This window comes from Zea mays, chromosome 1 (genome assembly GCF_902167145.1).
Source record: "Zea mays cultivar B73 chromosome 1, Zm-B73-REFERENCE-NAM-5.0, whole genome shotgun sequence".
NCBI lineage: Eukaryota > Viridiplantae > Streptophyta > Magnoliopsida > Poales > Poaceae > Zea > Zea mays.
In genome coordinates, this window is record NC_050096.1 from 58,461,623 (window position 1) to 58,479,269 (window position 17,647).

A 17,647-nucleotide genomic window follows, 5' to 3' on the forward strand; every position below is an offset into this window, starting at 1 on the left:
CCGAGGCCGAAAGCCGGGCTGGAGCCCTTGCAGCCGACCTAGCCGTAGCCCAGGTCGCAGCCTCGGAGCAGCGTGCCCGAGCCGGAGGTACGCCCTGGCCATTTTCGGTTTTCGTTTCAGCTTGTTTCCTCCGCTTGTGTTTGAGATCTCTCGTTCTGGCTGTTCGCAGAGCTCGAGTCCGCCCTTGATGAGTCCGCCAAGGCGCTTGCCGAGGCGCTTGCCGAGGCGCTTGCCGGGGCGGCCGAGCAGAGGGAGGCCGACCACGCGGCCATGTTCGAGGCCATCTCGGACTTCTGCCGGGTCCTTGGCTTCGGCGACGTCCCCTCGGGAAGCTCCCCTCGAAGTCGCCTGCAGGCCTTGGGCGATCATGTGCGCGGCAGACTCCGCGAGGCGCTACACCACGGCGTCAGGCGGGCCTTCGCCGTGCTCGCTTCCCACTACGTCGTGGACCTGGAGCGGGTCAGCGAGGGGTATTGCCTTCCTGACGAAGATGAAGCCGCCCTGGCAGAAATCCAGAGGCTCGACGCGGCCGCCGCGGGTCCGAGCGCAGTGCTGGCGACCACCTTCGAGGCAGAGATCCTCCCGCCTGTGCCGTCGTCCGAAGCCGGGATGGACTTTGCTGAAGGCGGGGACGAAGCCGAGGGCGCGGCTCCTTCCCCTGGCGACGCCTAACTCTGTCAGAGCAGTTTCTGTTGGATGCACGTGTGTCTTTCTGCGGCCGCTGAGGCCTGAACACTTTGTTACCGTTGCATAAAGTCATGCTCCTTTCCCTTTCATTTTGCGTGTCCGGCCCCGCCCGCCAGTAGCAGGGTGGCTTCCCCAAGTAGGAGTCACTTTTCGTGGTGGGTGACGAGTGAGGTGTCTGTAACCCAGAGGCGTAGGAATCCCTCGGCTCAGTCAGCCTTGCCACTTACATGCACCCACGTTCACTCCTTGGGGTCCTGCTTCCGACATAGCCGGGGGAACGCAAAAGCCTTTTCGATTGAAAATTTTGACGCAGAGGGGTTCCCCCCTTTTTAGCCCCCGAGGGAGGGTCGGGCTCTGCCGAGGCAAGGCTGACCCTTCCTTGATGACTAAAACTTGCGTGGGGGCGAGGTATGCGAACAACTTGAAAGCATCTTAAGGGTAGAGGCGACGTAGCTGTTAGACGTTCCAAGTGTTGGTGCAGACCTCGCCTTGACTGTCGGCCAGTTTGTTTGTTCCGGGCTTTAGAACTTTGGTGATGACGAGCGGCCCTTCCCAGGGGTGCGTGCAGCCCCCGGGTGTCTCCAACAAGGGCTCGGGGTGCTGCGCGATGGTCGCAAGCCCCTGAGTGTACCTCTCGTAGGGGCTCCTGGCCTTTGGCGATGGACATGCATCACTAGAGGAAGCCTGAGGGGCTGTGGTGGTGGAGCTCCTTCCCATCTCCCTGCAAGGCGAACGACTTGGCGCGCCGCGCCAGCCGCCGAGCTTTGGCTCGGTCGAGGGGTAGCTCTCCTCGGTGGAGATATTGTAGGTACGGGGTCTGCCAGTTTTGATTAGGCGTGACCCCGCTTCGCTCCTCCTCGACGCGCAGTGCCTCACCCTCGGGGGCCGAGGGTACCTCGGGCCGAACCGTGGGTACCTCGGACCGAGCCAAGGGTACCTCGGGCTGGGCCGAGGGTGCCTCGGGCTCGGGCGTGTCATCGATCTTGACGGAGGGTTGATGCAGGTCTTGGGAGAAGGCTTCCGGGGGAACCGTTATTCGCCCCGAGGCGGTACAGAGGCAGGCCTCTTTCGCCGAGGTGCGAGATGGAACGGCTCAGGGTCGCAAGACATCCCATGACTCTCTGCACGCCTTTCAAGTCCTTGATGGGCCCCATGCTGGAGATGGTTGCGATCTTCTCCGGGTTGGCTTCGATGCCCCGCTCAGAGACGATGAACCCCAAGAGCATGCCTCGGGGCACCCCGAAGACACACTTTTCGAGATTGAGCTTCACGCCTTTCGCCTTGAGACATCGGAATGTCACTTCAAGGTCGGAAAGGAGGTCGGAGGCTTTCCTCGTCTTGACTACGATGTCCTCGACGTAGGCCTCGACTGTCCGGCCAATGTGTTCGCCGAACACATGGTTCATGCACCGCTAGTACGTCGCGCCCGCATTCCTCAAGCCGAACGGCATGGTGACATAGCAGTACATGCCGAAGGGCGTGATGAAAGAAGTCGCGAGCTGGTCGGACTCCTTCATCCTGATTTGGTGATACCCGGAGTAGGCATCAAGGAAAGACAGGGTTTCACACCCAGCAGTGGAATCCACGATTTGATCGATGCGAGACAGAGGGTAGGGAACCTTCGGACATGCTTTGTTTAGACCAGTGTAGTCTACACACATCCGCCATTTCCCTCCTTTCTTTCTCACAAGCACAGGGTTGGCAAGCCATTCGGGATGGAATACCTCTTTGATGAACCCTGCCGCCATTAGCTTGTGGATCTCCTCGCCTATGGCCCTGCACTTTTCTTCGTCGAATCGGCGCAGAGGCTGCTTGACGGGTCGGGCTCCGGCTCGGATGTCCAGCGAGTGCTCGGCGACATCCCTCGGTATGTCGGGCATGTCCGAGGGACTCCACACGAAGACGTCGGCATTCGCGCGGAGAATGTCGACGAGCACTGCTTCCTATTTGGGATCGAGCTCGGAGCCGATCCGGATCTGCTTGGAGGCGTCGCTGCTGAGGTCGAGGGGGACGGACTTAACCGTCTCCGCTGGCTCGAAGTTGTCGGCGTGACGCTTCACGTCTGGCACCTCCTTAGAGAGGCTCTCCAGGTCGGCGATGAGGGCCTCAGACTCGGCAAGGGCCTCGGCGTACTCCACGCACTCCACGTCGCATTCGAACGCGTGTTTGTACGTGGGGCCGACGGTGATGACCCCGTTGGGGCCCAGCATCTTGAGCTTGAGGTAGGTGTAGTTGGGGACGGCCATGAACTTCGCGTAGCATGGCCTTCCCAGTACCGCGTGGTAGGTTCCTCGGAACCCGACCACCTCGAATGTCAGGGTCTCCCTTCGGAAGTTGGAGGGCGTTTCGAAGCAGACAGGAAGGTCGAGTTGTCCGAGGGGCTGGACGCGCTTCCCGGGGATGATCCCATGGAAAGGCGCAGCGCCTGCCCAGACCGAGGACAGATCGACACGCAGGAGCCCGAGGGTCTCGGCGTAGATGATGTTGAGGCTGCTGCCTCCGTCCATGAGGACCTTGGTGAGCCTAACGTCGCCGATGACGGGGTCGACAACGAGCGGGTATTTCCCCGGGCTCGGCACGTGGTCGGGGTGGTCGGCTTGGTCGAAGGTGATGGGCTTGTCGGACCAGTCTAGGTAGACTGGCGCCGCCACCTTCACCGAACAGACCGCCCGACGCTCTTGCTTGCGGTGCCGAGCCGAGGCGTTCGCCGCTTGCCCACCGTAGATCATGAAGCAGTCGCGGACCTCGGGGAACTCTCCTGCCTGGTGATCTTCCTTCTTGTCGTCGTCGTGAGCCCTGCCACCCTCCGTGGGTGGGCCGGCCCTGTGGAAGTGACGCCGAAGCATGGCGCACTCCTCAAGGGTGTGCTTGACGGGCCCCTGGTGATAGGGGTATGGCTCCTTGAGCATCTTGTCGAAGAGGTTGGCACCTCCGGGGGGTTTCCGAGGGTTCTTGTACTCGGCGGCGACGACAAGGTCCGCGTCGGCGGTGTCGCGTTTCGCTTGCGACTTCTTCTTGCCCTTCTTCTTGGTGCCGCGCTGAGTTGACGCCTCGGGGGCATCTTCTGGTGGGCGGCCCTGGGGCTGCTTGTCCTTCCGGAAGATAGCCTCGGCCGCCTCCTGGCCAGAGGCGAACTTGGTGGCGATATCCATCAGCTTGCTCGCCCTGGTGGGGGTCTTGCGACCCAGCTTGCTCACCAGGTCGCGGCAGGTGGTGCCAGCGAGGAACGCGCCGATGACGTCCGAGTCGGTGATGTTGGGCAGCTCGGTGCGCTGCTTCGAGAATCGCTGGATGTAGTCCCGGAGAGACTCTCCCGGCTGTTGTCGACGGCTTCAGAGGTCCCAGGAATTCCCAGGGCGCACGTACGTGCCCTGGAAATTGCCGGCGAAGGCTTGGACCAGGTCGTCCCAGTTGGAGATCTGCCCCGGAGGCAGGTGCTCCAACCAGGCGCGAGCGGTGTCGGAGAGGAACAGGGGGAGGTTGCGGATGATGAGGTTGTCATCGTCCGTTCCACCTAGTTGGCAGGCCAGCCGATAGTCCGCGAGCCACAACTCCGGTCTCGTCTCCCCCAAGTACTTTGTGATAGTAGTCGGGGGTCAGAACCGGGTCGGGAACGGCGCCCGTCGTATGGCCCGGCTGAAGGCCTGCGGACCGGGTGGTTCGGACGAAGGACTCCAATCCTCCCCGCTGTCGTAGCGTCCTCCACGCCTGGGGTGGTAGCCTCGGTGCACCCTCTTGTTGAGGTGGGCCCGACGGTCGCGGTGATGGTGCTCGTTGCCAAGGCGTCTCGGGGCCGCATGCGCTGTGTTGCGCGTGCGCCCGGTGTAGACCGAGGCTTCCCGCATGAATCGGGAAGTCACGGCGCGATGTTCCGAGGGGTGCCCCTGCCTTCGGGAGGCAGAGCTTTCGGCCCGCCGGACCGCGGCGCCTTCCAGAAGATTCTTGAGTTCTCCCTGGATTCGCCGCCCCTCGGTGGTTGATGGCTCTGGCATCGCACGGAGAAGCATTGCTGTTGCAGCCAGGTTCTGGCCGACCCCACTGGAAGCGGGTGGCGGCCTCATCCCGGCATTGTCAGCGATGCGGTGCTGGAAGCCCTGGGGTAGATGACGCATTTCTCTGGGCGGAGGTTGGCCCGCCCATTCCTGCCCGACGTCCCGGCGGATCGGCTCAAGCGCTCCTGCTCCCTCGTCGAGCCTGGCCTACACCCCTGGGTCGGGCGAGGCGGAGACCGTCGGCTGGGGCCAGGGCTGAGTCCGAGCCCTGGGGTCGGGCGAAGCGGAGTTCGTCGTCTTCTGGGGCTGAGCCCAAGTCCGAGCCCTGGGTCGGGCGGAGCGGAGTTCGCCGTCTTCAGGGGCCTAGCCCGAGTCCGAGCCCTGGGTCGGGCGGATCGGTGTTCGCCGTCTTCCGGGGCTTAGCCCGAGTCCGAGCCCTGGGTCACGCGGAGCGGAGTTCGCCGTCTTCCGGGGCTTAGCCTGAGTCCGAGCCCTAGGTCGGGCGGAGCGGAGTTCGCCGTCTTCCGGGGCTTAGCCCGAGTCCGAGCCCTGGGTCGGGCCGAGCAGAGTTCGCCGTCTTCCGGGGCTTAGCCCGAGTCCGAGCCCTGGGTCGGGCGGAGCGGAGTTCGCCGTCTTTCGGGGCTTAGCCCGAGTCCGAGCCCTGGGTCGGGCAGAGCGGTGTTCGCCGTCTTTCGGGGCTTAGCCCGAGTCCGAGCCCTGGGTCGGGCGGAGCGGAGTTCGCCGTCTTTCGGGGCTTAGCCCGAGTCCGAGCCCTGGGTCGGGCAGAGCGGTGTTCGCCGTCTTTCGGGGCTTAGCCCGAGTCCGAGCCCTGGGTCGGGCGGAGCGGAGTTCGTCGTCTTCCGGGGCTTAGCCCGAGTCCGAGCCCTGGGTCGGGCGGAGCGGAGTTCGCCGTCTTCCGGGGCTTAGCCCGAGTCCGAGCCCTAGGTCGGGCGGAGCGGAGTTTCCAATGGGGCCTGAGGCCGGGCCTGACTGCCTGTCAACCTCACTCTGTCAAGTGGCACCGTAGTCGGTGCGGCGCAGGCGGCGCTGTCCTTCTGTCAGGTCGGTCAGTGGAGCGGAGAAGTGACTGCGGTCACTTCGGCTCTATCGACTGAAGGGCGCGCGTCAGGATAAAGGTGTCAGGCCACCTTTGCATTAAATGCTCCTGCGATTTGGTCGGTCGGCGCGGCGATTCGGTCAGGGTTGCTTCTTGGCGAAGACAGGGCCTCGGGCGAGCCGGAAATGTATTCGTTGCTGGAGGGGGGCCTCGGGCGAGATGGAGATCCTCCAGGGTCGGCTGCCCTTGCCCGAGGCTAGGCTCGGGCGAGGCGTGATCGAGTCCCTCGAATGAACCGATCCCTGACTTAATCGCACCCATCAGGCCTTTGCAGCTTTGTGCTGATGGGGGTTACCAGCTGAGAATTAGGAGCCTTGAGGGTACCCCTAATTATGGTCCCCGACAGAAAGGGATCCTTCTCCGCGAAGGAAGCGGGCCCCGAGCCCTCCTACTGATCAGGGGTTCGAAGGCTGGCCCCTCGGGAGGGTTCGACAGCCGCCCCAGAGCACTCGGGCTTCAGGCTCATTACTGATCAGAGGTTCAAAGGCTAGCCCCTCGGAAGGGTTCGACAACCGCCTCAGAGCACTCGGGCTCCGCGCCCACTACTGATCAGGGGTTCGAAGGCTGGCCCCTCGGAAGGGTTCGAAAGTCGCCCCAGAGCACGCAGAGCGAGGGATGACTCTGGGTACGTCCGATACATGGCCGAGGCTCGGGCTACGCTCCCGAGGTACCCTAGGACATTTCCGAGACCAGCAGGAGCGATTTTGTAACGGAATCCCATCAGAGGGAGGCATCGAGCCCTCGGACCCTATCGAACGGGACCGGGTCCGGCAAATCACCTGCAGGTACTTTTGGAGCGCGCCTCTGGGCCACTAGCCGACCCTTATCGAACGGGGCACGAGCGTCCACTCGGATCACCCGTTAGCAACTCACTGGAGACACCATGTTCGGCGCCCTCCGAGGGCAACATGGCGCTTTCCCCCCCCCCCTTCCTCCTTGCGGAAAGGCGACGAAGGGGCGTATGATAAAAGTCGAGTCAATCCTTGATCGTCCTCTCGCTCCGTGCGGAGGCTCGGGGGCTGCTCTCGCAAACCCAGCTACAGCCAAACCGTCGACAGCGTCAACAAACTAGCCTGAAAACTCGGAACCTGACCATGCACCCAGGCTACGATCAGATCGCATGAGGGAACAACCAGACCGGCCAAGGCATCACGAAAGGCATTAAGACCTCAGAGGACTCAAACCACTCCTCCGAGGCCTCGAGGGCTACACCCGGCGGGTGCGCTCGCGCGCACCCACCGGAACAAAATATAACCGAGAAAGGCCGGTCCCCTTGCAAAAAAGTGCGACAAAGCCTCCAAGCGAGTACCAACACTCCCTTTGAGGCTCAGGGGCTACTGTCGGGTACCATAATTAGGGTTACCCCCAACACTCCTAAACTCGGCTGGTAATCACCATCAGCACAAACTGCAGAGACTAATGGGCGCAATTCAAGTCAAGGCTTCGTCTACTCAAGGGACGCGATCTCGCCTCGTCCGAGACCAGCCTCGGGCGAGAACAGTAGTCCCAGGCGAATTCACGCCTCACACGAGGGCCTCCTCAAGCAACGGGCACACCCTCGACTCGCCCGAAGCCCAGCTCGGGCAGGCTTCATAGTGAAGCGACCTTGGCCAAATCGCTTCACCAACCGACCGTATCGCAGGCGCATTCAATGCAAGGATCGCCTGGCATCTTATCCTGACACGCGTGCCTCAGTCGGCAAGGTCGAAGTGACCACAGTCACTTCGCCCTCCCGCTGACTAACCTGACAGGAAAACAACGTCGCTCGCCCCTCTCCGACTGCTGTGCCACCCACCAGGGTGAGGCTGACAGCAGCTGAGTCTAGCCTCAGGCGCAACAGGAAGCTCCGCCTCGCCCGACCCCAGGGCCCGGCCCCCGCCTCGGCCTCGGAAGGTGGTCTCCGCCTCGCCCGACCCCAGGGCTCGGCCCCCGCCTCGGCCTCGGAAGGTGGTCTCCGCCTCGCCCGACCCCAGGGCCCGGCCTCAACCTCGACCTCGGGAGGAATCGCGTCCTCGCCCGACCCCGGCCTCGGCCTAAGGATGAGTCTCCGCCTCGCTCGACCTTGGGCTCGGACCGACCACGTCGCAGGGGGTACATCATTACCCTACCCCTAGCTAGCTTAGGCTACGGGGGAACAAGACCGGTGTCCCATCCAGACTCGCCCCGATAACAAGTAATGATGGCTCCCCGCGTGCGTCCATGACGACGGTGGTTCTCAGTCCCCTACGGAAGCAAGGAGACGTCAGCAAGGTCCCAGCAGCCCCGACAGCTGTGCTTCTACAGGGCTCAAACGCTCCTCCGACGGCCACGACACCACGTACACAGGACTCTAGCACCTCTCCGACAGCCACGATGGCATGTACATAGGGCTCTGGCTCCTCTCTGCCGGACACGTTAGCATATTGCTACACCCCCATTGTACACCTGGACCCTCTTCTTGCATCTATAAAAGGAAGGGCCAGGACCCTCATACGAGAGGGTGGTCGCGCGGGAGGACGGGCCGACGAACCGGCTCACACTCTCTCTCTCCCTCGCGAACGCTTGTAACCCCTACTGCAAGCGCACCCCCCTTGGTGCAGGATAACACGAGCCGCGGTTTCTTCCCCCTTTTGTGTTCCATCTCGCGCCAACCCATCTGGACTGGGGCACGCAGCGACAATTTTACTCGTCGGTTCAGGGACCCCCGGGGTCGAAACGCCGACAATATGACACCCAACAATAATACATCATAAATAATCTGATATGTAACAAAAAAAATTGTTTAACTATGCAAAACAGCAAAAAGTGACACATGGACCGGTGGACGAGGGCGCGGGGCATCTAGTGGTTGGTCGTCTGGATTGGGTGGAAGGGTGCTTGAAAGGGTTAGGAGAGGTAAGGTTAGTTGTTAGGCTATCTCCAACAGTTTACCCACTCATACCCATATTCAAACTTTACTCTGTGAATAGTTCAGCCTATAATGCAAAACAATATTTTAGGTAATCAAATTAATTAGGAAGCAAATGAAGCTCTTATAGAAAGTTAAGAGAAAGAATTGGTGGACCACTTGCTGATATCAATCCACTGTTATATTATTCAGCAAACTTTGCAAGTTCATCCAACCATGCATATATATGTTCCGGGTTTCTGCACGGACACGTAGTTCAAATCGGCAGCTTGCATTGGCTAGTTTCCATGTGGCTTGCCAAGAAAGGACCTGGCGATCCTCCCGTTGGCACCCTCCGGATAGAACCCGCCGGGCACGCGCTCGTCGCCGGTGAGGTAGAGGATGCTGAGCAGCTCGGCGGGCGTCCGGGCGTAGGAGAGCGAGTCCCTGTCCGCGGAGAGCACGTTGGTGCAGATGGCGCCCTCGGCGCCGAGCCGGCGGGGCACCGTGAGCCCCTCGTCCTTGACCCCGCACCGCCCCAGCCGGTTGCGCAGCGCCGACACGCGGTCCGTGAACTCGGCCACCGTGATGTTCCCGTACGGTGGCACGGCCTCGCCGAGGCGCTCGAAGAGGCGTGCCCGGAACACCGCGTCCTGCGCCGCCTCCACCCCCAGCAGCCCTGCCAGAAGCTGCGTGCATGCATGGCGTGAGCTCCACAAGCAAGAAATGGTATGGTACCACTAGCGCGCGCGACCTTTTCTTCCTCATTCAGGCGGTACGGTGGTCACCTTCTTTGTCTGGTAGCCGTCGACGATGGGGTTGGTGCCGACGTAGCCGTTGATGCCGAGGTAGGGGATGACGTACGAGGCCAGCAGGAAGTTGAGGCTGTTGACGTAGGGATCGAAGGGAGGGTCCAGGCGGGTCCCGAACGCCTCGTCCATCACCCTAGCGAAGTTGTGGGCGCTGAGGTCTATCAACGGCCGAGGAATCCCGCCGACCGTGCGCTGGATAGCCCTGTATGCACGCACGTGCACACAAACCAAAATTCAAGATGCATGCACATCAGAACCGTGGTACTTCCGATGCATGAGCAGGAAAGGGGCTCAGGAACCTGATGTGGCCAACTTCCTGCAGGCCAAACTCCGCGACGATGCGCCTCGTCACCTCGTCGAGGTTGGCCTTCCGGGCGCCCACCGGAGGCGGGCCGCCCAGCGCCAGCCTCGGCGCGAGGTGGTCGAGCCCCACGCCGTACGCGCCGTGCAGGAAGAACTCGGCCTCGGTGTACTCCAGGTTCAGCGCGAACTGCATCGGGTCGACGTCGTAGGGGAACACGGCCACCGCGATGTGCGGCGCCGGCGGCTGGCACCGGCGTGGCTCGACGTAGCTAGACTCAGCTGACGACACGGCTGCCACCGCCGCCGTCGGCTCCCGAGGACAGGTCGGGTCGTCGTCGAGACGACCGACGACGGGCGATGATGCTCCACTGCAGCAGCAACAAACTCCTATCACGAGGAGGAGGAGCGGCACGGAGCGAGAGTGGGCATGCGAGGGTGCCATGGTTAGCTTGCAAATTCGCAATGCGGAGTATGCTCTCGCTTGGGGGCCGAACAATGAATATGAATGTGCTGCATCTGCATCCCGACTTTATTTATTGTGGGTTTCAGATTCAGAGTCATCTGACAGTTACTCTTTCTCTCCCTTCTCCCTGAACAAGCAGATAGCTAGCTAAAACTAGCTAACGTTCCTAGTACACGCCGTGATCATAGCCAAGATTTACCTGAAAATAAGATTAAGACTGCAAGATATCCAAGCTGGCAACAGATTACCTGTATCCGAAGAGGCCGCGCCGTCACCATCAACTTACAAACTGAAAATAGCTTGTGTCCAATAGACCGGGCTTGGAATTGGATTATCCTAGAACTCCATCCGCCTTAGGGCTTGTTCGGTTAGCTCTCAATCTATGTGGATTGAGTGGGTTTAGATGAGTTTGAATCACAAACAAGTCTAACTTCTTCTTAATTTTTTCCAATTCCATCTAATCCATGTGCATTGGGAATAACCGAAAAGATCTTACCTGATGAAACTACTCTCTTCATCATCTCGTACTTTGGACGCTTAATTCATATAGTCCGTAGCCCATACGAAAGCTGACGAAACTACTCTCTTCATCATCTCGTACTTTGGATGCTTAATTCATATAGTCCTGAACTCTCAGACCCATTTGTCAAATTCACTGGTGATGATGGCTGCATCTGCGTGTACAGATTTTATTAGTGTATGTGCATCCAATTCCAAATCACATCCTGGTACGCAGTAGTAGCTCCTTCAGGCTGGAGTGATCGATGCTTACAAAATCTCCTACCGCATGTGGTTAGACAATGAAATTGATCGGGTTGCTGTCAAGGTATACCGAGAGTGCAAGCTTTTTGTTATTTGAAGTCCCCCACTGGGACCATCCTTCCCTTTTCTGGGCTTCTTGACTCTTTTGAGTCATATCGCAATCACAACCGTACCAACAGTTCCGTTCCGTCCCCGGCACATGCATCAACCTGGGAACCGAATTTGCAGGTCATTTGGTATATACGATTCCGGCTCATCATCACGAGGCCTAGTAGCTAGTGTTAAAAATAGAGGGTTTTTTAATTTCGTGCCCTAAAAATATCTAGGCATATCTCAGCATATTTGAACCTAGGAAACTGTGAATACAAACATGATATTTACACGCTATAACGATCTAGCTAGTAGAGTTGCATACGATATTCATGCTAGCCATGCCTGTTAACAACCGATCACATGAAACTAGAAAACAATCGAATAGTACCCTACCTCAGCTACGTGCCTACCAAAGCATGCTATTGGCTTTGACACAAGAACCAAGAAGCTTTCTAAGAGAGACAAGTGGAGTCTTGTATTAATATTGAAAAGTTAACCACTTTATAGGTAGACTAAATAGCAGGCTGCAAGGATACTTACAGCAACCAGATGTTGGCTTAAACCTGCTCTAATGGCGTAATCCGTGGGGACGATCGTCGGGGTTAGGGGGAACGCATGGCTCTGATTCATCGTCCACAGCTAGCTTCGACTACGGCTGTAGCGAGAACACTCCGTTCCTTTCAAAAAAAAAAACTATTAAGCATAATGTTGACAACAGTCCGTCGTCTATAGTCGATTATCACTCTTCGCACCGCTACAACTAATTATCGATTACGTTTCAGCACACACATTTTCAATAATCAAGGGACCTGAGAACCACCCAACTGGAGACGCCATGAACTTGAATCCATCCATCCCAAGGCAGGTGAATCCTACAGCGTGGTATCATATCACTCTAGCCGAGGTAACATTTGAATGCATACCTACGTCTACGTTACATCCTGCATTGCTACTGAAATACTCAATTAATTGAGCGCGGGTGACTGCGGCATTACAAACTGCATGTATCAATCTCTGTTGCAATGCACGTTAATAATACTGCCGCTGCAAATTATTCAGAGTTTATTAGCTGTCAACTTTACTCGGCATCATCAGTTGAATTAGCGTCCACCGCGCGCCCGGTCCCATGGACCATGGCTTGATTGAATCAATTGAACTCATGAGCGGCGTATGTCAGGGAATACGTCAACTTTATGAACTCGCGATCATCAGCATCGGCAGTGAAAATCTTGGATATCTATTACACTGTGCAGTTTGACAAAAAGGTTTATAATGGCGTGATGGTGGGTGTCTGAGCCTTGTTGGGTTGAGAAGCTAACTGTAGTGGGACAAATAATGGACAATATGTTTCTAATGGTCTGGTTGTGGCTTTCTGAACCTTGTTAGGCTGAGAAGCTAACTGTAGTGGCATCAGACTATAACAGTAACTGCTGTTTCGTGCGAATGGTAGCACAAGGCTCTATATGTAGAATCTATCAGTTGCAGCCAGAATTAATTTTTCGAATTTATAGTTGCTTCCTACTTATGAAAAGTTTGTTTAATGGAATTGATTCCAGTGTCTACTGCGTAGTGCCCAAGTGTTGACACCGCTTATGAAAACCTTGAGTATGAATTCTCAAAATCCTGTGTTGACACCGCTTTTGTCATTGACTGTATATCTCAGTTTTTGTCATAGGTGCAATCTAGTTTAGAAATTTTCACTGCTTTATTTTGAAGTTGCTAATGTGGGAGGCTCGGGCACTGGGTATGCTCTTTTTTTAGCAGTTGATAATGGATGTAAGTACTTATAGTTACTAAGATGTCCTTAATTTGCTGGAAAGATATCTTCGGCATTTTGTTATATTTGCACTTGACAATCTTCTGTTTGAGATTATGGTCAAAAAACAATCTTCTGTTTGAGATAGTGCTGTTTACTATGGCTCATTTGTGCTGTTTACTATGGCTCATTTGCAATTTCAATCTTGATCCGCCGTCCCGCCCCAGCTTTTGCCCAACCTCCGAAACAATCCAATTCACGAAGGAGGGTTTCGTCTCATGCCATCGTTGCTGAGCCACATCCCCTGACGTAGCAGCTCCGACTTCACACTGCAAGTCCCCACCTCCACCCGCATACTAGGGCTGAGAAGCAAAAGCATCAACCAATGCGACGTAGTGACCGAGACAAACTTTAATAGCGACATCTTCAGAAAGGAAGTGACGTCGACGATTGTCGCTTGTCCGAGATGGACAGGGTTTTCTCCTATAAAAGACAGTGTTGGGGAATGCGACGTCCTCAATAAAGGAAACGGCGCCCACGAGCGTTACGGTCGCCAAGGCTTTCCCAAAGATGTCCCCCCAGCACATTATCAGTCCAAGACCTTGGATAATAGCATGTTGTCTCCACTGTCATTGCTGCCCTGACACCCAGCACAAACTCATCTAGAGGGGCATTGACACTGTAGGAAACGGGTGACGCCTAAGAGGGGGGGGGTGAATTAGGACTTCTAAAACTTTTACTAAACTAGGCCACAATTAAATCCATAGAGCAAAACCTATGCAAATAATCAAAACTAGAATGTGCAAACTCGGTTTTGTCTAAGTGTTGCTATCTCTACCGCAAAGGCTAAGTTTCAATCTACACTAAATAAGTATGACAATAAGATTGAAACTTAAATGCTTAATATAAATGCGGAATGTAAAGAGCTAAGTAGAGAAGCAAACTCTCGTGGATGACGCCGGTATTTTTACCGAGGTATCCGGAACCACGCAAGGTTCCGACTAATCCTCGTTGGTGCCCCTACGCAAAGGGAAGCCCACGCGAGGGCCAAGCACCATGGTCGAGTAACTCCGTAGAGAGCCACGGGCCTTCTCCACACGCAAGTGGTGCTCCGCTTCCGGCTCCTCTCGGACGCTCCCCGCCGTCTCCACTATCGAGCTTCCGGCCGAAACGCCGCGGGCCTCGTTCCCTCCGGTACACGGTGGCGGCCGTGACACAAACGCGGTTGTCACGGTCTCGCAAGACTCTCGCCCCACTCGGTACAATTACAACGACTCACGCAAAAGCCGAGGGGTTGTGTGGTTTTACAAAACTCACTCAACTAACTAGGGTTCACCTAGAGCAAGCGCTAAAGCGGCCTAACTAACCTAAGCACTTCGCAAAGCACCTACGCTAATCACCGAGTGATTCTATTAAGCACTTGGGTGTTTGAGCTCTTGGAAATATGCACTATGTGTATTGGTATGTTGCTTGGGCTCTCACCCTTGAGAATGGCCGGTTGGGGTGGTATTTATAGCCTCCATACCCCAAACTAGCCGTTGGACAGAAAGCAGCAGCTTTCTGTCGTCGGGTGCACCGGACAGTCCGGTGCACCACCGGACACTGCACAGTAGATGTCCAGTGCACGCCACGTCAGCCGACCGTTGGCGCCTGTAGCAGTCGACCGTTGGATCCGACCGTTGCCGTCTGCCCGTTGGCACACCGGACAGTCCGGTGCACACCGGACAGTCCGGTGCTACAGCCAGAGAGCGCATATCTGCGGCCTCTCTGCGTAGACTGTTCGGTGCCTCACCGGACAGTCCGGTGCACACCGGACACCGATGTCCGGTGCGCCACCAGGCGCTGGCTGACAGCCCTCGTCTTGGATTTCTTCGCTGATTTCTTCGGGCTTCTTTGTTCTTGAGTATTGGACTCCTATGCATCTTTTTATGTCTTCTTTTGAGGTGTTGCATCCTCATTGCCTTGGTCCAATTCTCTTTGCATCCTGTGAACTACAAACACAAACACTAGAAAACTTATTAGTTCACGGATTGTGTTGTTCATCAAACACCAAAACTCAATTAGCCAAAAGGCCCGGGGTCCATTTTCCTCACAATCTCCCCCTTTTTGGTGATTGATGACAACACAACCAAAGCAAGCAAATAATACAAGTATTTGAGTGAAAAATATGCAATCTACTTGCTAAGATGCATGATTGTCCCCACAATGTGATATTATGGACTTAAGCCTCCCCCTAACTCCATAATTCACTTACTCCCTATTTTTGGACCAAATAACCAAAACCACTTGAAAAGCCATTTGGAGATAAAAAATTTTAAATGGGTGGTGTTTGGTGTTTGATATAGTTTGCATTGCTTTGGTCCCTAAACTTCTCCCCCTTTGGCAACAACCACCGAAAAGGAAGACATTAAAAGCATGTAGGAAGTAAATAAAAGCTTGCCCTCAACAAGAATTGTATCAAATGATATCACTAGAAGGAAATTAAATTAAGCCATGAATGATACCACTTGAAAGAGTCCTCAAAAGATTACTCCCCCTAAATGAGTTTTCTCCTTTAGAAAGAGTTTTTCTCCCCCTTTAGAGATGAAGAAATACTCCCCTTGACAGAGATCCTCTACTTAGGAAAAAGCATGAAAAATTTAGAGGTGCAAGACATGATTTGAAAAGACTAACTTCCAATATGCATAGGTAACAGAATATGAGTTAGCTACTTATGCATTTTTAGCAACATGGAAGCATATGATATGAAATATAGTCTAATCAAATATTGGAGAAGACATGTAAATGATACTGAATGTAGTCTCAAAAGATACCAATTGAAAGTCAATGGTGAGCTTGAGAGACATGAGAGTTCTTGGAGATTTTGCAGTGGAAGATTGTTGTCTTTCTCCGGGGACTTCATTTTCCTTACAATGAGACTATCACATGAAATAGACTTGAAAAGGTGTTAGTCTCAAAGTGTTAGATTATAGAGTAACCTCCCCCTAAAGGTGTGCATACAAGTTTTGAATACTTGTAGGAGACATGCACTTTGATTTGATATCAAGGGGGGCAAATTATCCATAATCCAAACTTTGGCACATATAAGTTAAATGATGCAACTTGTAGGAATCAAAATTTTCAATTGATGCATCATTTACTATGGTGTGATATAAAAGCTATGTGCCGTGCTTTAACTAAACATTTTAAGCCATGTAGGTTTGCTTAAGTATATGAATTTAAAAACTAGCAACCCTACCATATGATTTACCTAGTATGCATGATTTTGAACAAAGGTACATAACAAATGTAATACTAGGCAAGAAAGGTAAACTAGATAAAAGATAAATAGATACGCATATCTAAAAACGAGAAATACAATAAAACTAGTTACCTTAGTCATGGGTGGGAAATTTGGGTCCAAAGTTTTCACTAACCCACTTGGCAATAAACTTGATCCAATATGATGTATCCCATGATACACATCCCAATTTTGCCAAGTCTCCAAATTTCCCGACGACCTTCGGTCCACTCACTTCCCTTTCGGGATCCAAACTTTCTTGGTGCTTTTTATGGTTGAAATTATCTCCTTTGGCACCCAGATGCGTTTGGCCCCCTTTCCTTTGTTGGCTTGCTTGTTGGCCTTGATTGCTATCACCTTTCCATTCTTTTTCTTCTTGATCAAATATGGTGTAGCATCCTTTTTGTTCACCTTTTTGATGTAGGTGTTTGAGATTTTGCTCGATGGCTTTTGCTTGAGCTTTTGTCTTTGTTTATCCCCGGTCATTGCCTTGCATTGGAAAGACTTGTGGCCTTCCTTGTGGCATAGCCTACAAATCACAGTTTCTCCCTCCATAGGCTTGTTCACTCCCGCAGTGGTGTTATCCTGTGGAGGTTGGATTCGTTTGGCTTTGCCTTTCTTGTCATACAAAGCCTTGCCAAGGCGAGCCACTTCTTGCTTTAATTGTTCATTTTCCTTTGCAACCTCATCCGTACATGTCTCTACAACAATATTCTCAACAACGACTTGGTTGCAGGGGTTAGAATCATCAATTAAATCAAAGCAGGAAGTAGAAGCATCTTTCTTAATTATTTCAGGTATTTCAACTAAAGATGCTGCTGGGGTGCTACCAATGTTTTCTAGCTTAGTAGTTAGCTCATTGTTGTGTATGCTAAGAATTTCCATTTTCTCTAGCAAATTTTCAATAGCTTCTTGGGAGCTAGCTAACTTAGCCTTAAGTTTTTCATTCTTTTTAATAAGGCTATCATCGGTAGCAGTGGATGGAGCACTAGATTCTAATAGCTCAATTTTAGTTGATAGCTCACTATTTAAGTTTGCAAAAGTTTCAAATTTTTCTAGCAAACCTTTGTAATCATTTTGAGAGCTAACCAACTTATTTTTCAAAGTTTTAAGTTGAGCTTTTTGCTTAGTGCAAACATCCTGGAAAAATTCTACGGCTTCCGCAAGTTCATCTAGAGAGGGTTTTCCCTCACCTTCATCATCACTACTACTTTCATCACTAGAGGATGGGATGCTTTTGTTACCTCTTGCCATAAGGCATTTGTGTGATGACCGTGATGATCGGGACGAGAACCGGTGGTTGCGCGTCCTTGGAGGTTCATCTTCACTTGAAGAATCATCCCAAGTTTTAACACTTGTTAGCGCCTTGCCTTTGCTCCTCTCCTTTTTGGGTTTGGCCATATTTGGACAGTTGTCCCTGAAGTGACCCTTCTCCCCACATGCGAAGCATCCTCTCTTCCTTTGCTTTTTCCTGTCAATGTTAAAGAGAAGATCCTCGACCTGCAGGGGCACACCC

At 54.2% G+C, this 17,647-nt stretch overlaps 1 protein-coding gene across 1 annotated transcript; it reads right to left on the reverse strand.

Annotated features, from left to right (window-relative positions):
- Positions 1 to 8,847: 8,847 nt before the first annotated feature.
- Positions 8,848 to 10,255, reverse strand: LOC100274577 (Desiccation-related protein PCC13-62). Its single transcript, NM_001148930.1, has 3 exons — positions 9,774 to 10,255; positions 9,451 to 9,676; positions 8,848 to 9,351 (listed from the first exon to the last, which is right to left on the reverse strand). Exons 1-3 carry the CDS (start codon positions 10,217 to 10,219, stop codon positions 8,962 to 8,964), a joined length of 1,062 nt encoding a protein of 353 aa, NP_001142402.1. The 5' UTR covers positions 10,220 to 10,255; the 3' UTR covers positions 8,848 to 8,961.
- Positions 10,256 to 17,647: the final 7,392 nt, after the last annotated feature.

Bases quoted from the DNA above. Each gene is read 5' to 3' on its own strand.
- LOC100274577 (NM_001148930.1), bottom strand. From the start codon at position 10,219: ATGGCACCCTCGCATGCCCACTCTCGCTCCGTGCCGCTCCTCCTCCTC. The intron at 9,677-9,773 runs GTTCCTGAGCCC...GCGTGCATACAG, and splicing joins CAGGAAGTTGGCCACATCAG to GGCTATCCAGCGCACGGTCG. The intron at 9,352-9,450 runs GTGACCACCGTA...GCATGCACGCAG, and splicing joins ACGGCTACCAGACAAAGAAG to CTTCTGGCAGGGCTGCTGGG.